Below are 18,490 nucleotides of genomic sequence, written 5' to 3'. Positions count from 1 at the left end.
TTGGAGCTGACTCTTGCTGATTCCTTTTCTGAAAGGGCTGATCAAAGGGCACCAGGGTTGGATGAACTTCAGAACAGGCTTCTAGAGCTGTAAGCAGAAGGCACGGGGTCACTGAGATCCAGGAACTGACAGCAACATGGATGACCGTTCCCCTCACGCCTTTGAGCTGTGTCTTTGCGATGAATTTAAACCTACTGTTCATAATACAGTTCCCAGGGCCAAAAGGCAGTTGGATTCCGCAGAGCAGGTTGAGGCCCTGCAGTCAGCTAAGAAATCTTGTATGTTGAGTCATCACTGTAGCACTCCAGATCCATCAAAGAAACTGCTGCTCTGTTCCCCAGATTCTGCCTGCTTTCAAGGATCTTCTCATTTTCTGGATGATACTGGCCATGACGACCTCGATGCCGGTTCTTTTGCGTCAAAATACGATGATGTAGCCATTTCTCTAGATACAACCAGATGTTTTGATGATAGTGAGCCAGATGACTCCTTGTTGGAACTGTCAGACAGTGAAGAAGGGAATTCTCCTTTCAATTACACTGAGGAAGAGATCCAGGAAATCTTGGCAGATGATCGCGTGGAATCTGAGAGGTACCTAACTAGAAAAAGCAGTCTGAGCCAAAATGTAAATGGAGAGAGTGAAAAGGACGAGAGCAGCAGCTGCTCTGGGGCATCAGTCATCAGCAAAGATGCAAGCAAAGCCTCAGAGATCACAGAGACACCAAACAAACCTCTGTCCAGAAAGTGTTCTTCACCTGGTTCTGAATGTTATCCTAGCCTTTCGGATGAAAGTGTTAGTTTGGATGAAAACCATCTGCAGTCAGCCCAAGTAACTCGCATGTTGTTTGACCTTGACATTCAGGAGCTTCTGAGTCTTAGCCCAATCGATGCTGAATATGTAGATGAGCCTCTGGAGGACAATTGTTTGGAGGAAGCTGAAAGAGAAGCTTTAGAAGCAATCATAAACGATTGCCTAGGGTATGATAATACTGCTAGTAGTTGTGTTCTCGAAGAATCCTTGGAGGGGCCAACATCTAATGGCCGGCAAAGCCTGGGTGGGGGTTGCCTGGGAAAGACTCCCTTTGCAAGCAGAGATGTGTCGAACTTCTGTGGTGATCATGTGGAAATCTCCATGCCGTCTTCTCACCTCACCTGTGGCCAGAGTACAACTGATGAGAGTTCAGCCCCTGTGTTACTAAGGTGTCCCATGCCATCTTCTGGGTCCAGAAACCAAGAACTTTCCAAAGCAACAAAGAGCAGTTTTTCAAGGAAATTAGACTCTCCAGAGGATGATGGGTGGCAGGAATCTTCAGCAGTTGAACACCCATCAAACAGCATTAAAGTAAACACACATCTTAATTCTTGTAACTAAAATGTTTTTAATTCCATTCCTTTTGATTGGTACTTGCGGTAACGTCCTATGCACACAAGTGTGCATTTTTACACAGTAAGGGGAGGTTTTCAAGCGGAGCAAAGTGTGATTTTTATATAAGTGCATAAACAAGACTTACATGGAATGATTTTTTGTTAGGTATTAATCCCCCTTTTCCTTCTCTTTCTAGTTAAGTGATACACCTGTAGGCCAAATTGGGCAGGAGGAGACAAGCAGTGGGAAGAAGCCTGGCAAATTTATTCCTGTGCCACAGGAGGAGGAGGAAAGGTAGTTTCTTAGGAGCTTCTGATGAAAAATGTCCCAGCAGTTTCCCAAACCAGTTTGTCCGGTCGTATGCTGCTGGTTTTCTCTTTATTTTTTTTTCTTATGGTGCACTGAAATAGTGGGAAAAGTACTTAATATTTTACCCTGTGAGATACTGTATGAGGGGGAAGAATATAGGACTGGTCCAAATGGGAAAGAAGGTTACTAAGGCAGTCCTGGACAGTGGTCTGCAGGGCAGACGAGGAGATATTTTTGCAGGCTTGGCTCGGTGACCGCTCTGCTGGAGTGGTTTCCGGCAGATGGCAGCAGCAGAGCAGCTCCGGGCGCTGCGCAGGGATGGTTGTCTTCTGCTCTCCAGTGCTGCTGGGCCTGGAGTTGTCAGTTCGGTGGTTCTTCCCTGTGGCTGCTGCAGACCTGCGGCACTCAGATGTTCTGCGTGTTGCGGTTCCCAGTGTGGCCTTGAGTAACATGAAAAAATCTGCTGCTTTTGAGGGCTCGCTGCCGGTTCCTGGCTCGTTAATCAGGCCAGTGACTTGGTGGTTTACTCAGCTGACACTCGCTCCTGCATTGCTCTCAGTATGTTATCTTTGCAGCTTTATTCGAATAAACACATTTATTTTTGTAATCATAGAAAAGTACCACAAGAAGTTCATGGCCCTAATAGTTCTGCAGGACACTTTGTCCCCTCTGTCATCTGTAACCTAATTTGACAATTTATTTTATTTTAAAGCCTGGAACAACAGACATGCGTTTCAGAAGTGGAGCTTGAGCAAAAGAAACATTTATATCCAGAGTGTGAATGTCCATATGAAGAAGACACTAGCTTCTACAGCAGGTAACCCCCGGATGGGATGGGGTAAGGCTGTACTGGTGGTGAGGGCAGAGCTGAGGATTGATACCCTAGCGGGAGGCCTGGCTTGCTCAACTTGTATTCTTTGATGTTTTGAGCGTACTTGTTCTTCAGAGGGAAATAAAAAGTGCCTGCTACACTTGCTAGCACTACCATGCACAGAGTTCCTGTGCAGCAAGCAGTCTTGTTCCAGGACTGGTTCAGATGAGTTTCAGAATTTGGGATACCTGGGAAACATTATACTGGGGGCTTGCTGCAGTAAATCAGGGATGCCCCTGAAACATGCCCGTGTTACCTGGGAAGAGCAGAGCTGAGCTCTGGCTTGTTGTGTTGAGAGGTAACTTGTTCTTGTCAGTTCACAATTATGAACCCAGAGTCAGGGAATCTTTAGCTTAAGTGCTGAGATTTGGATTTACTATTGACGCCTTCTACACACATTACCTCTCTCAACGGTGTCATCCAAGAGCTGTCAACTGTGGAGGTTTAAAGGAAGATGTCTGTAAAGAGCAGGTATGGATATCAGCTGAAGAGCAGTATCTGATGGGTTGACGGGTAGAACTGGGATGTTCTGAAAGGCAAAGAGTGTTCTGGTAGCTTACAGGGGTGGCTTCCCACTGTGGTTATTCTGAGTGTTCATGGGTGCAATAATTGTCATTTCTTGAGAGTTATAAGAAACTGACAGTTTTGTGGCTCATTGCATGGAGCCTGCACTTATCTGGGCAGCACGAACAGCTGCATAGCCACGGGGCTGCTTTCCAGTGTATGAATACAGCATAAGTAATGCAGAGGGGACTATACAAGGAAAGCTAAAATGGTCTGTTTTCTCTTCCTTTCAAATTAAAAATGCAAGACGTATGTTCTGAGTCACAGAAAATCAGGCAGGAGTTCCAAATGAACAAGGCTGGTGAGTGAAATAGAAATCTGTTTTGCTGGGGAAGAACATTGTGATGCACACAATTTGATTTTCTTATTAGTGCAAACCTCTCTTATTCCGAATAGCTGTAGGCTTGGAATTCAGCCCGACAGACAGTGTGGGCTTTCCCAGTTGTCTCAGAAAAACCTTCTCAGTGGGCTGACTTTGACCCTGTATGGTACTTCTGTACACCTGGATCTGCAGCACTGTCTCATGTATCATTTGCGTAGGAGATGCAAAAATGCAGAATGATCCCAAGAAACTCCTAAAGGAAAATTAGCGGGTTTCAGAACCAGCAAGGGAATTCCCTTTGGGAAGCAGTAACTAATATGTTGCTGCTGCAAATCTTTAGCTCTGTTTTGTATTGCAAATCTCCTGGCGTTTGTTTTACGGTGGTGTTTGACTTTGCTATTCTCTCTTCTACATAATCTGTCTGCTCTTCCTTGTATCCTGTCTCTTGTTCCTTTCTTATGTGTTGTCTGAGTGAATTACAGACTGGCTAGAGCAGAGGCTTTGTCTTTTCACATATCTACGTGGTACCTTGCACTTGCAGGTTCTCTATAAATACAGCTTTCTTATATCCATGTTGTGTGATTGCGTGCTAAAAGTTGCACAGGCTACCACATGTGCAGTCTTTGAACATTGAGTAGTTGGAAGAAATTCTTCTGTATTCTGAGTAAACTTTTCACATCTAGCCATCTCAAGTGAGTTGGGAGAGAGTGAGTTGGAGAACCCATAGTTCTGGGTCTCTCATTCTCTGCTTTCTCTCATTCTAGTTTCTAGAGGATATTCAGTCTATTCAGATAAATTTATGTGCAGCTTCCCACAGGAATCTAAATGCTGCTGAGGATGCGTTGTAGCAGATGTATAAATGAGATGTGATTTGAACATCTGCTTGGAAATGGGTGGCTCAAACTGATAATTGACCACAAAAGATTTCTGCCAGCTGACCGTTTGTTAGCATTCACACTTCATTATTGCCCTTTATGCAGCAGTAAATAGAATCATATCCTTCTTGATGAGATCCTCCTCGGCAATTCTGGTTGGTTCTGTATCAGCCTACAGAAGTAATGAGGCTCTTACTTTTATAACTGTGACTCTTGGCACTGAGTGTTAGCGCTCTGTTGCTTAGTCTTGTCCTCAGCAATGTCCGTAGCTGGCTAGGCCTGTTTTTAAATGGGTAGGGGAAGGACAAACTTAACAGGAAAAGCATTTCCCTCTCTAAACATAGCTTTCTCTTGGTTTCCACCCAAACATCTGTACTTCAGGAGATCTGCTTTCACAGGTCATTAACATTGCAGTTGTGCATATGGGATGGTGCTTGCACCACCTGCTGCTCAGACAAGTATTCTCATGTTATTTGGAGCAGGATCACTCTCGGCAGAGTCATGCACCCCCAGGTACCTGGGAAGCTAAGCTAGCTTCCGTCTGACCTCCAACCACTGCTTTCTCTTGAGTGCTTCTGCTAGCAGGACTCCACCTGGAGTTCTCCTTGAGGCTTGGTTTGTTTGGTAGAGGTTTCTGATGCTTAGCAGTTTTATCAAACTTCCTACAACCTGGGAGAAACCTGATAAATTATTTTCTCAGATCCCTCTTGAATCAAAGATAGAGGAGGAGGAGGAGGAAATACCTTATAAAGAGTCACAGACCATCTGGTCTTACTGTAATAAAAAAGATCAGTATCTTTAAAAAGCAGACCCACCAGGTTTAACATGATGGAAAGGGAGAATAGTGTAAAGGAACAAATGGAGAAACAAATCTGTGAAATACAAAAGAACGCCGCACTAGCAGACTCTGCCTTGAAAGAGTCTGGTCTGTTGATTGGTACTGAGCTGGCTGAGGAAAAGACTTTAATCTTGAAACAGTTCTTACCTGCCCAAACTCATTTTACTTGAATGGAAAGCATGCAGGGAAGGTATGGGACTTGGGCTGTGCTGACATAAAGGAGGAATTACATTTATGGCTGAGCCTAGGAGGGAGACTTCACTTCAAAGCAAATGAAATCCACCTACAAACCCTAAATTTCAAGAGGGATGTGAGATGGGGTTTGGAGTAGGGGATGGGGTAGGAGCTGATAAAGCAGATTGCAAGGAGGCTTACTGCGAGGGGAGTGGTGGGAGGAGTTAGCTGTTCTTAGCAGAGCGTGGTACTCCCTAGTCTGCACGGCTGGTCCAGGGGCTTCTCTAGTGGCAAACCACATGGCTTCGGTTTGCAGGTGCTTTTGCTGAGATAATCAGAGCTCCTGGTCTCTAAATGAGAGCAGAACTTGCCTGAAAATCTCATCCTAAATCTGTAGTTTGGTCTCAACTGTGGTGGAAGGATGAGGCATGGACCTGCCTGAGCAGAAGGAAATCAAAATGTTGTAAGTTCTCTTCCCCGGCTTTATCTAGGGTGTCATTGTCCCCTTTCCTCGTGTAATGGCCATAAGGAATCTTACTCTGAGTCTTGGGTTAGATAGTTATGTGAGGTGCTGTGATAATAGGTTTCTCCAAATACTCAGTGGTGTTAGTTTGGTCCTGCGGCTTTGCCTTTTGCAGAGGAGCTCAAATCTCTTATGAGTGGTAGCTTGCACAACTTTTTGTCTTCCCTTAGGTCAGGGGGTGAAGGGTGCACCCCTGATAGTAGGAAATGCCCGCCCTGTTTCTGTGACCCATTTTGACTGTGAATCAGAACGGCCGAGGAGGGGGACTTGATATAGGAAGGCAGAGAATTTGTGAAAAGTTATGATTTCTTCTAGTCACACGCATGTCTTGCACCAGTTTATTGTAGACAAGATGAACTGTTGTGTGACAGTGAGTGTTTGCCTTTTGTTAGCTGTCCTGGAGTGCCTCCCTTCTTCCTAAACAATGCAGCCTGAAAACAGGGATTTTTGAAGAACGCTTTTGAAATCTCTTCTGGAAGTACCTTTTTTTTTGACAAGAAGTTGTTCTTTTGGGTAAATAAAAGCTGATACTGCAGTTTATGAAGGAGACCTGGATTTGCTCAAGAGACGCTCTGTTCCCTGGAAAGGAAGTGTTACGCAGAACCGTGATTCACATAAATCACATGACTGCAGTGCCAGGATGGAAAAACCTTTGAGTTTGGACTGGGCAAGGACACACGCTGTTCTGTACTGAGAGCACCTTGAAACAGAGGACTTCAGCAAGGGCAGTATTCCAAGGAAGTTGCCTTTCACTGAGCTGTAGTACCTATTCTGAGCGAGCAAAAAGGCAAACACTACAACAAGGTTGAAGTTGTTTAGTATTTTGTGACACCAATTCAAGGATTTTTGTGTTCTGAACCATCTCTTGCCAAGGATTCGCTATGCGAGGCCTTCAGATCTGTGCGTTTGAATAGAGGGGCTTATTCTGGGTACACAGGTAGCACTGGCTGTAAGATCAGTAGTAATGGAGTGCTTGAGTAAGGACTAAAAGTTTGGTGCTCTGTTACCCATGTAACCCCGACTTAGACCTCTGGGGTGCAGCCCGTATGATCCAGTCGCAACGTAGCTTTTTTAAACTTTAAGATAAATACATGTTGAGTGTAAACACAGGTATCTCTCCCCAGCTGCTGGTAGGAACAAGGTCCTTTGCTGGCTTGAGACCTGTCTGGTCACTGGCTGCTCTTGCTGAGCAACTGCTGTAGAAATGAAACTCTGTGTTGTGAATGCGACAGCCAGATGCTCCTTCTCCAAACCAACTGTTTTGATAGTGTTTTTGCAGGAGTGACCCTTGCGGTTGTTTGTTCAGATGGATCTGCAGTTTCTAAATGCTATTTCCTTAGTTATGCTGATGCCTGTGCACAAATAAGAAAAAAATAAGACAGCAGAGTTGGATTTTTTCAAAATGCGGAAGGGGCAAAGCAGGCTCTAATGATGTGGAAAAGCCTTGTACCACTCTGAGGCCTGGAGATAACCAAGCTCATTGAAATGTAATTTGTTTTTTCTATAAGGCTGCTTAAAGTTTATGAGGTTTTGTCTTCTTATTTCAGAACGTGCTTAGATGTAGCAAATGAGAGTATTTAACGTGTGTACAGCACTTTGTGAGGAAAATTTACCTCTTGTTTAAACTGCTGTGTAGTGGAGACCTCAGCTTCTCTGCTGGGCCAGGGAGAAAGACCTTTGCAAAGAGGTGATAAAGCACGAGGCAGTGTTCCTGAAAGGACAGTCTTTAAACTTCCATGTTGCTACTTACCAAGGTGCAGCCTTAGAATGTGGTTTCCCTTTTAAAACTTCGTAACAAGAAAATTAGGTACCAGCTGCAAGCCCCAAAGAATGGGGAAGGTGTTTTCAGAGATGCTGTTTGAACCTCTCATGCATATGCTCCTCTTGCGTTTGTTTTAACTATTTACTTCCTTTTGCAGAAATTACCCAAGGTACAACAAGAAACCTACCCAAAAGTACAGCCTCACACAGTGGGTGAGCAAGAACTTGGCCAAACACCACCATTTCCAGAGCATCCCTGACCCCTTCCAACGTAGCCCTGTGACAGCATTTTCGAATGTCTGAGTTTGCTGCCGAGAGAGTGTGCTGGGTCTTATTCTGCATTTAGAGTTGTTCTTAATTGTTGTGGTTTTGACTGGTTTGTGTTTTCCTAAGTTGTTTTGTGATCTGTTTTAAATTAGGCCAATGGAAGTTTCTATGTTTTAGAAACATTTGGAACTGGTTTTGAAGTGCAATTTAAATGGGATCTGGTTTTGTGTAGGTAACTTCTATGTTTTGCATCATGTTTTGTTATCCTTTGAACTGAAAACAACCTCCTCACAGGGTAGGTAACAAATGTAGTTGGTGTTCAAGAAGCAAGATTGCATGTTGGATGTGAGGATGTAATATTTCAATGATGGGATCTGGAAAATGTGCTTTGAAGTGGAAAAACTTTTCTTTAAAGCTTGGACCTAAACCTTGGTATTAAATCTCCTACAATGATTGGGCTCCCTTTGAATAACATTAAGGTTTTAAATTGTAAAAAACAGCTTGTGGCTGCTGTCCCCCTCCATTTGGCAAAGACAAAGTTGTGTCTGTTTACTGTAAACTCAAGAGCAGCTGTTGATTTACCCGATTTGGATATGTCTTGTCTTGTTCTGTTGTTCTTTCTGTCCCTGAAGAGTTTGCTGCCTCCTTTGATTGTTTTTGCTTGTGGTTTCATTTGTAACTTTTCTTGTAAAAATGTTTCATGTGATTTGCACTTCAGTTTATAAAATTTTTGCACCTGTTTTTCTGTTGTGTTATTGTGGGGCTCTCCCCTTTCACTTGCCTGCTTTCTGGAGTGTCCCAAAGAGGGCGACCCTCTGTGCTGCCTCCGTCTCCTTCCCTAACAGAGCATAGAAACTCCAGATGATTTTGGAGGCTTTGTAAAACAGAGATGGGTTGATCTTCTGCAAAATGCTCTTCCCAGGGGTGCTAGCAGGGCCTGCACAGGCCTTATGAACTCTTTAGGCATTTATAGGTGGATTTCAGAGAGCAAATTAGGTTTATTCATGGAGGAAATTGTACTATATTTTTATAATAATAATTTGATTTTTTGTGATGGCACTTTTGGCTACTGTTATTTTAAAGAAATAAAATTTAGGCACAGCGGTAATGTTTTTCAATGTTGTGATTCATGTATTTTTATTATTTTGCTTTTCTGTAGCACCTTTCAAATCCAGAACAGGACAGGACGAAGTGGCTTTATAAAGCGGGCGAAGTTTGTCACTGTCCTAGATGTGCAGTGACTGAGGCACAGAGAATCAAAGTAATTTGTCCAAAGGATAAGCAGTGAAGCTTGGAAGGGAGCCTGGTATTGCCTGACTGCACTAACTCCTAGATAATACTGCCTCCATTAACGAAGTAATCCATATACAGCAGGGATGTCTTTTTTTTCTGGTGGGTTGTACAGGCCTGGCTGGTGCGTGCCTGGCGTTAGGGCTTTGTGCCAGTAACTGATCTTATCCAGTTAATAACATGTTCTTAATGCCAGCGTGGCCTCTCATGTGACTTTTACCACTGTAAATTTTGCTCGCAGAGAGCCTTGCATAGAAGGAGAAGGTAACATCCCTTGGCAGACATTGATTGGGTAGTGCGGGGGTTATTAGCATGCGGTGGCTGATGTCTTTTAAAACAGTGAATCCCATATATTAAATTGAAGAGACTTCTCTGAAAAGGGAATGGTTTACTTGTGGTCCTGAGGGCAGTTTCATGTGCTGTCCAGTTCGTTGTCATATCTGTAAAGTCCACTTCTCCTAACACACATAATAAAGGAAGGAAGAAGATTTGCTTCAAATCTCCTTGTTCCAGGCATTTTGAGAAGGCAAAAGGGACAGCAGGAGTCTGACTGCAGAGCCTATTCCCCCCCTCCCCTTGCAAAAGCAGACTAGCTTGCCTGCTGGAGGGTTTATCTGATATTACACTGCTAACAGACTGGCTCTTTGAAGGTCTCGAAGTAACGCAGGCCTGGCGGCAGCTGTTGCAGTCGCATACTGCTGGAACAGCAAAGCTCTGTCTCAACCAGTGATCAATGGTCGCTGTTGATCGGCAGTGATATAAGAGAGCAGGAACAGAGCGTTAGGAAGACCACAGGCAATCTGCTCCCTTTGCTGTGCATGCTGAGGTGTTGCCTTTTATGCGTTCAGAGATTTCCATGCTAGCTGTCTTGATTTTGTTATATATCTCTTTATGAGATTATTATTAAGCAATGCGTAGCAGTCAGGATGTTATTTGTATTAGCCTTCTCTTAAAGCCAGCATTCTGCTGCCAGTTCAGCCATGCTGAGAAAATGAAATTATTCTGAACAGGCAGCACCTTACCATGACAGCAAGGTGATGGTGTCTGGACGTGTGCTGTGTCTAAGACCAGCTTCCCTGTGCTGGAGGACCTCAGGCAGAAGCGAGTGCCTCCTCCCGAACGTGTGTTTTGTGGTCTTTGTGAATGTAAATCTCTCACGTGAACGAACACTGCCATGGAGCAGCTCTGCACTTTGTAACGGCTTTAGGCTTCCGTGCGGCCTTATTGCTGAAGATTTCATTCTTTGACATTGCAACTGTGATTCATAAATGCTGAACGGTAGAGATACTTCAAGGGGAGGGAGGGATTGCGTATTAAGCCTTTGTGGAAGGACATTCTGCATGTTTGCTGGTTGAGTGCAGCCAAGGGCTCTGTGTATGATTTTTGCTGTAGTAGAATCCATCAAGATCGGATAAGACCGGTAGAGACTGTTTTGCGCAAGCCCTGCATGAGCTCTGTGATGAAATGTCTTACAATTAAAAATTTAAGAACATTCATCAGTGTATTGCACTCTAACAACAGCAGCTAGAAAACAATGAGGCTGAAATTAAATTACTGCGTGGCTTTTTCTGCCGCCCTCTCAAAAGGTAACCAACTCTTCCCTACTTTTGTCCTGTAAGGTAATTCTGAATTGGAGGAAGAAATCATGTCCTGAAACGTAAAACAGTATTGGAAGCTGATAATATTCTTCCTTTGATTTGAGAGGATGTCTAGTACTATGCTGGTTGCATCCTCTGCGAAACAGGTCTGGATGGCATAAATAGGTTATATATAGCAGTTGGTGGCACTAAGTGTGGGATTTTTTTGTCAGTTAAAAAGGACAGCGATGTGTTGGAAAGTGTCAAATGGCATCGTGGGGCTATGTCATTATTGCCACTCAATGACTCTGCATCCAATGTGTTCAGATTGCAAGCAAAAAGATGGCTTTTCTGGCTGCCAACTTTGCTGTCTCCATCTGGGATCTAAAATTCAAGCTGTGTCTTTCCTGGCTCTGTCGCTAATAATAAAGATTCTTCATTTGGAACTTAGTTAAACAAAATTGATGCTGATGCATGAGCTGAAAGAGAATCCAGCTCGCTTTCCTCGAGACGTGTGGGCTAAAGCACTGACAAGTAGGAGCATAATCATTTTAATCTATAAGGTCATCAGACGATTTAATAGACACCAGATTTGTGGAGGAAACAGATGATATTTTAGCATAACAAGCGTGTTGATCATACAGCTTTTTAACAAATGCTAGAAAGCTGATTGAATTTGGTCAGCTAGACTTGTGCCTCCAGACTAGCCAGTAATAGCTCATTACATGTTGTTAGGAAGCTTTTCTGCAAATCTGGGGAAATTACATTTGGTATAACATATGGTATAATCTTCAACTCTCTCCTTGGGAAGTGAAGTCTGACTACTCAGTCAATGAATTGCCATATTTTTATCAGCAAAATGGATGTGCAGCTGTGACATACGCTTTTGAGTGATGTAACCTTTAATGTCTTTGGCAAATACTGGCATTAGCAGTCTGTTCCTCTCCATTTACATCTCCTCCAGAAAGTCATTACCAGCTGAGATTATACTAACACTTTCTGTCGTGTAGGTGTTTCCTCCTCTGATGCTATTGAACTGTCAGGGAATAAAATGCCTAATGTTCTCATTTTCCTCCGAGGAGACAGAGAACAGAGCTTGTGTTGCTGCTTGTTGTACGGAGGGAGGTGGTGAGAAGTGTATGGCGCTGTGTGTTGTGAATTGGAAGGACATGCTGTGCAGGATTGTTTGCTCCACACCGCCTCCTGCGGCTCCATTTTACTAAACTCGTGGGGGAGGAATATATTGGCTAAATTGTACTTGTAGGCATAATATTACAGTGCTTGAAAGGATGAAGGCAAGTGGTGCTTAACTTGAAACACGCACTGCGTATGTTGGCAAAGGGTTCTGTTTTCAGCTTCTTGCTCCTTATTGTGCCCATAGTCTCTGCTCAGCTGAGCTTTGGAAATCAACGGGATTAGTCGTCGGGGGCTGCACGGCGTCGGCAGAGCCGGTTGGAGGGCTGCTTTCCTTTGCTTTTGAGATCAGCGGGCACCGGTTCTCGCAGGGCTCTCTGGGATCCCTGTCACGCCAGCTCGCTCCCACTTGCTGCTTTTTAGTATTCATTGAATCCTCCCTTTCCTAGCTCTGGCTTCCAACAACCAGTCAAAACCAGCAGTCAGGCGACAACGTGTCGGGAAATGTGGGTGGCCTTTAGGGTATGTTCTTCTGTGGCCCAACATGACTTTTCTCAGCACTGTCTTGTGCATTTTTTTTCTTGATCTCTTCCATTTATTGACTGTAAAATACCTCAGGAGTATCTTTTAGCAGCTGTTGACGAGAATGAGGCATCTCTTCTAAAGATGGGCTTAGGCTCAAAGTCTCACAGGCCCAGAGCCTTACTGGTTTCTGACTCTCATGGGTTACACTGGAAGTTGATACTGAAAGAGCAGTTAAAGCTTTGATGGTTATGATGCTCAGAAAAGTAGGATCTTAAGTAACTTTTTTCTCTTATAATCGGAAACACCTTTTCCTAAAGTGTGAACTTATTACGTCACTTCCATTCCTAGCTGCTGAAAACGTTTCCTTTAAGAGAATCGCTTGAATTGGATAGCTTGGGGTCCCTCTCTGATGAGTTGAGTTGCTGCCAGCCTACATTTGTTTCTTCTCACTAATAGCGTTATTACCTTACTTTTAACGCCTGCAGTTATTGAACATAATGATAACCCTTTTACCTCCTGCCACATTATGGTGTGAATACTTAACTCTGCGTGATCACTGATGCTTTACATTTTAATTCTTTTCTACCAAGCAAAGAGTGAGCACACCTCTGTTAGGAAAGAAATAGTTTAAACCTGTCACTAGGGAACAACAACAGTTACTGTAAAAAAGGGGATATGGTCTGAATTCCCAGGGACAACTGTCTTTAAAAACAGACACGCAGCCCCCTGCCCCCAAACCTGCCAAATTACCGGGCTGAATTTCCTCACTAGCGGGCTTCTGCTTGGCTGTCTGCTCTAGGATTATGAGAGAGCATCTCCCTTATCGTTTTGCACATGCTGTACCATCTGTCCTAAATCTCCCTTTAGAGGGGCATGGATTCCAAATGACATTTCTTTCTTGGGAGATAACAGGCATGTCTGAAGAATCTTGCTAGGTATGGCCATAGTGCTATTTATGTTGCAACGGGTTTTTTTTTAACCCTCGTCCCGCAACCGCAACTGAACTCTGAATTTTTCTGGTTCAGAGACACCCAGACATTGAGAAAACATTTTATGCGGTAGTCCCTGGGAAATAGAGAGAAAATCTCCATGTCCTGTTGCGCGCGTTCTGCTCGAAGCAGACAAAGATGGAATATTACTGAATTCAGACATTACAAGGACACAAGAGATGCCTTTAATCTTTTATTGTACATTATAAAATGTTTATTGCTCTGTCTGTATCAGAGGTGTTGACCTCTCCCTCTTGGTGATGGAGGAGTATGTTCTGGCAAAGGATCCACTGAAGAGACCTTTGGGGTTGGCCTGCCTTCTGAAACCGGCACAAGGGAAGTCCTTGCTTGTTCACCAACACATCTGCAAGCAGACTTCCTCGTGCCTTTCTCCCAGATCAACTGTTTCGGAAAGGCTGGTGCCAGTGGAAGAGGAGAGATGGCTGAACTCGGTTACTGCCAGCCTGTTTCTTTGCAGGGACTTTTAAACCAGGCTCATCTGAGCGCAGGTTTGTTCTAACGAGATTCCAACCCTACTCAGGCCAACCTGTCTTGGTATTTGAAGGAACAAGTAGGATCTTGCCTCATCCCCTAGTGCATATGGAGTGGTCTTGTGGAGTAATTAAATAAATACAGATACCCCATGGCACATTACAAAGAGTAAATCTTTTCCGTGTGATGGACTTGCATCTACCAGCTTCCAGAGCACCAGCAATCCCAGGGATCCTGTCAGCTTACAAACATTAAGCACTTAATAAGAGAGAGGAGAACCCCAACCCCTTTTCCATTTGTTGTCATCCTTTTTATGGAGGACTGCCTGCAGCAGATACCTGGCATTACAACGTCACAAAAATAGTGCAGACAGGACGTGTAAGGAGAACCAGACCTTCCCACAGGAACCCTACTAAAAGAAGCAATTTAAGAACTTAAGCCCTCAGAAAAAGGTCCCTTAGGCAAGAGCCTTTCGCAATAAATAGCTATTGCCACTGGTGACCTTGCATAGCAACCGGTATCATGAGTTTTTTTTACTTTTTTTTTCTTTTTTTGCTGACTGGCTACATTTTATTGGACCTTTTACCACACTGGTGGTAGACACAGGCCCAGCTGAAAATACCATGATGAAAATGGTTGAAATTATCCTGGAAGCTAAATAACGGCTTCTGGTGTCCCCTCATGTTGGTCTGTGCCTCAGTGTTTGGCGTGCCCCGATTATCCGGGCTGAAGAGCACCAGTGCGAGATAGGAGAGACAGCAACGGTGGAGACGTGCTGCAGCCTAACTGGAGAACAACCAGGGAGGTTCTCGCAATGGGAATGGAAACTGGGATATGCCTTTTTTTCTTTTTCTTTGTTTTAAAAACCCACCTGCAAGACGTGTTACACAACACACATCAATGGAACAAAGCAAGCTGGGAGCACACAGCAGCCGAAACCTGGTTGCTAGTCGTGTCTGTGATGAGCTTTCCTCCTTTCTTGCTTGGAAAGGAGCGACGGTGACTGATGCCTGAGCTCACCTTAATACTGTCAAGATGTAGTGACAGTGAGACAAAATAAAGATACAACAAAACCTTGTACGTTTCCAAAGACAGGAAAAATTGTTCCAGAAGACGGAGTGTGAGGGTGGAGAGGAGTGCGTGAGAAGTTGCTCCAGCCCAGGTGATTCATGAGTCCAGTACAGGATCACCGGCAGCAGCTGTCTCACTGGTGCTTTTCCGTCTTAATTGTTTGGGTTTCAGGGTTCTTTGCAGGATTTTTCTTTCTGGCCAGATGTTTCGCAGAACGCAGACAAGGAGGTGTATGCCAGCGAGTGACAATCACTAGGTCTCTTTCCAAATGGCTCCAACAATATTTCACCTCCCTAGTCATCAAGGCTCAGAGGCAGAAAGTGAGAGTGAGGAATGGAGTCCATCTATCAGATGGCAGGCTGTCACGCTTCAATGATATTCACTGAGGGCTTGTTTTTTGGGAACTAGAAGAGAAGAGGAGACAAAGGAAGAAAGGATGTATAGGGACCACTAGAGAGGAAAAAACCCAACACATCAAAGATGAGTGCAGTGTGCTGGTCAGTTTTTGTTTTTGTAGAAGTCCTTGTTCCCATCCCCTCGGGATAAGGAAAAAGGGGCAGAGTTGAGGCTTTAGGGTTGCGTGGTTCGTCACTGTCTGCTGCTGAATGAGCATGAATTAGTGGACTATTTCAAATAATAAGTAAATGCGATGTGGTGGGGATGTGCCAGAGTGCAAATTGTGAATAGAAACACAAGAAAGTTAAATTAATTGAAATAAGTTGGTATAAATTATAGGCTTGAGTCTGCTTACGTTATGGATATGGCATATCTTTTAACATTATGTGTATCACCAGCCACACTTCTGCTGATCAGCTTTTCAGTTAATTGCAAGAATAATATCCCCTTTACCACATGCTGCCTAAGGGCTGCTGTGGGGGTAAGGACCCGAGCAGCTCAGGGACTGCAGTGTTGCTCAGTGCATTTTTTTTCCAGAGATGTTTGGATATCTCAGTAATATGGCTTGAAATCTGTTTTACTGATGGATGTGCAGGCTAATCCAGAGGTGGGAGTGACGTGCTGGTGTCCTGATGCATCTGGGAGGCTCAGACCGCTAACGAAGCTGTGGTACTGGCATGTGTGGATGTGAAGAGGTGTTTCCTTTCTGCATCGCAGCTGGAGGGGGGAGGCTGGAGTGAGGATGTTTTAAGAGAGGCTGCTTTTTGGGTAATTTAGCTGAGGCCCAGCTGGAAGTTGATTGTTTGCCCCGTCCCCCACTGCGTGCCAGCAGCATCTCACCTTGCTGCGGAGGAGCCCTCCGCTCTGGTGCTCAGGAGTGCTGTTCTCCGAGGCGCTCTTGACTTTCTCCTTGCTGTTATTTGGCTCATTATCTTTGATGATATCGTACTGTCTGCAAAACAGGGCGATCACCCCTAACAGGAAAAAGCATTAGTGATCACACAAATGAGCTCAGCCCCTGGAGCCTGCAGAGATCAGAGATCCCTCGCTTGCCAGCCGGCTTTATGCCTTCTGCTGGAGATCTCAGCAGCATTCACAATTGCTCCTAAGGATCATTTTCTAACACAGCTAGTCAGCCCTCTGGCTGTTTCCTTCTCGATGCCTAATTCCGTGCTAAACTAGCTAGATAGAAGAACAGAAGATTAATTATATTGCAACTTCCCTGTCATTAAATGGGACGAGTCTTTTAAGCCCTACATTTGGATAGCGATCAACACTAACAGTCTGGTTAAATAGGATCTTTGCTTTGCAAACACAGGAGCTTCTGGAATTTCTGCTTAGTGAATATGCGTCCTCTGATCCTTCTCCTCTGGGGTGAAGAGAAGGAGCTGGAGGTGGCAGATGAGAGGCAGGTACTGTACCTGCCTGCATGTGATATAAGGCAGGGCCTTCTGAGCAGCAGGACAACATCTGCAAATATGCAACAGTGACGGCAGCAAATGCTGCCAGTGGAAATTTCCTCCCACACACGCAGGCACATGAAGAGAAAAGTAGGGGCAGCCATGACACAGAAGACGACTGCAAATGTCTTTCTTGGAACCTTTTATGTGACATTTTGACCAAATAACTTCTCTGCCTGCAGATTCCAAACACGGAGGTTTAGTAGACCCAGGCAGATGCTGCTGCTCCCTTACTGAAAAATATTCCAGCTCCCCTAATAGCAAAACATATGTAAAGCTTTCACCAGATCATCACAAACTGCTTTATAAAGTGAGGTGTTGTTATGGCAGCTGCCCCCAGGTGTTACTGATAAACAGTGGTCCAAATTCTTTCTTGCGTATGTGAACAAATGGCTGATCCTGGGAGAATAGGTTAACATCTGCCACAGTCACACCTTCTGCGATTTCCGATGGTAAAACTGAGGCACAGAGAAGCAAAGTGCTGTGAACAATACCAGAAATACAGACAGCACAAGAGCTTGGGGCTCGGCTCGGCTCAGAGCCCTGCGCACAGTCCAGGTCCAGTTCGCATTTGCTAAAACATCGTCATACATTCAGGTTATGGCCAGGCCAGATTAAGAGCTGGAAAGAAAGAGGTTTTTGTGTATGGAGACTTTGTAAAGAACCCACTAGATGTAGAGAGATTCTCCCCCCACCCACTTTCCTTTTTAAATGTAAGTCATCTGTCTAGAAGGGAAATTGTGGTATTAGCGAATTCTTTTGTTCCGATGCTGATCTGAGTTTTAGATTATAATACAGTGGGAGATGAATCAGTTGTTCTGTCGCTTCGTGTAATTATTCATGATGGTTTTTACTGGCAGGGCATTTAAATTTGAATGTGCACAACTAAAACTTGGCATAAATGCTGAAAATATCATGGACTAGAGGTTTTGGAAACCTTTTAAATTTAGATTAGGTTTTCATTTGGTTATCATCTTTAGCAGTAATTGCTGTCCAGTCTCTGGAAATGCAAATAACATGTGGTAAACTCAGGATTTTCTGGGGCAAAAACAATATTATACATGGATCTGATTCAGTGTCACCTGGATTCACAAGTCAGAAACCTCGCAGAACTGTACAGGACACAGTCAGTCCCTCCATCCCCCTCTTTAGTGACAGATCTCAGATCAGTGAATGATTTCCTCTTCATATCTCTCCCTGGAGGTATCTCACCTCAGCAGAATCTAGAATAAATGGGCCAAATCCTCTGTTGGAGTAAACTGGCGCAACCCCTATCAATTCAGGATTGTTAGTTTACAGCAGCAGGGGTGACAGACCACCCCCTTTAAAATACAGAAGGCTATGCTCACCACTGAAACTACAAGTTGTTGAGGTCATCTGCCACTCAGTGCTATTGGGGTGGGTTTCTCTTGTAACCGAGAAAAATTCTCTGTGTGACTGTTAACGCGCTCTGTGTGTGGAAAAGCGGTTTGCCTGGGACAAGAGGACTGAAAACCCAGTGGCAAAGGTTGTCTTTTATGGATCATAGATTTACCATAGTGCTAATTTCCCTTCCTGCCAATTTCCTTGGGTCACCTGAACCGTTCCCCCTTGGGCACCATGCTCTGTGACTCGCAGGGAGCAAATGGCTTTTCATTAACGTTTTACGTTGCGGCAGGAGCGGCAGCTGACTGGCAGCCAGGGGAG

General features: G+C 44.4%; 2 protein-coding genes across 2 annotated transcripts in view; one reads left to right on the top strand and one right to left on the bottom strand.

Annotated features, from left to right (window-relative positions):
* Nucleotides 1–136: 136 nt before the first annotated feature.
* On the top strand, nucleotides 137–17,981 carry S100PBP (S100P binding protein; the record flags this gene model as incomplete). The annotated part of the gene is made up of 4 exons (XM_082494338.1): nucleotides 137–1,342; nucleotides 1,563–1,660; nucleotides 2,388–2,492; nucleotides 17,963–17,981. The coding sequence occupies 4 exons, from the start codon at nucleotides 137–139 to the stop codon at nucleotides 17,979–17,981; spliced, it is 1,428 nt and encodes a 475-aa protein (XP_082350464.1).
* Nucleotides 15,152–18,490, bottom strand: part of FNDC5 (fibronectin type III domain containing 5) — a gene marked incomplete at its 5' end in the record, with an annotated part of 16,233 nt that continues 12,894 nt past the window's right edge. Inside the window, 2 exons of the mRNA XM_082494339.1 lie at nucleotides 15,152–15,352; nucleotides 16,185–16,318. Of these exons, the coding sequence (XP_082350465.1) occupies nucleotides 15,311–15,352; nucleotides 16,185–16,318 (176 nt within the window). The 3' untranslated portion in view covers nucleotides 15,152–15,310. The remainder of the gene's footprint in view (nucleotides 15,353–16,184; nucleotides 16,319–18,490) is intronic.

This window comes from Vanellus vanellus (assembly GCF_965231255.1).
Source record: "Vanellus vanellus genome assembly, chromosome: 22".
In the NCBI taxonomy this organism is placed as follows: Eukaryota; Metazoa; Chordata; class Aves; order Charadriiformes; family Charadriidae; genus Vanellus; species Vanellus vanellus.
This window is presented reverse-complemented; position numbering and strand designations above follow the sequence as displayed.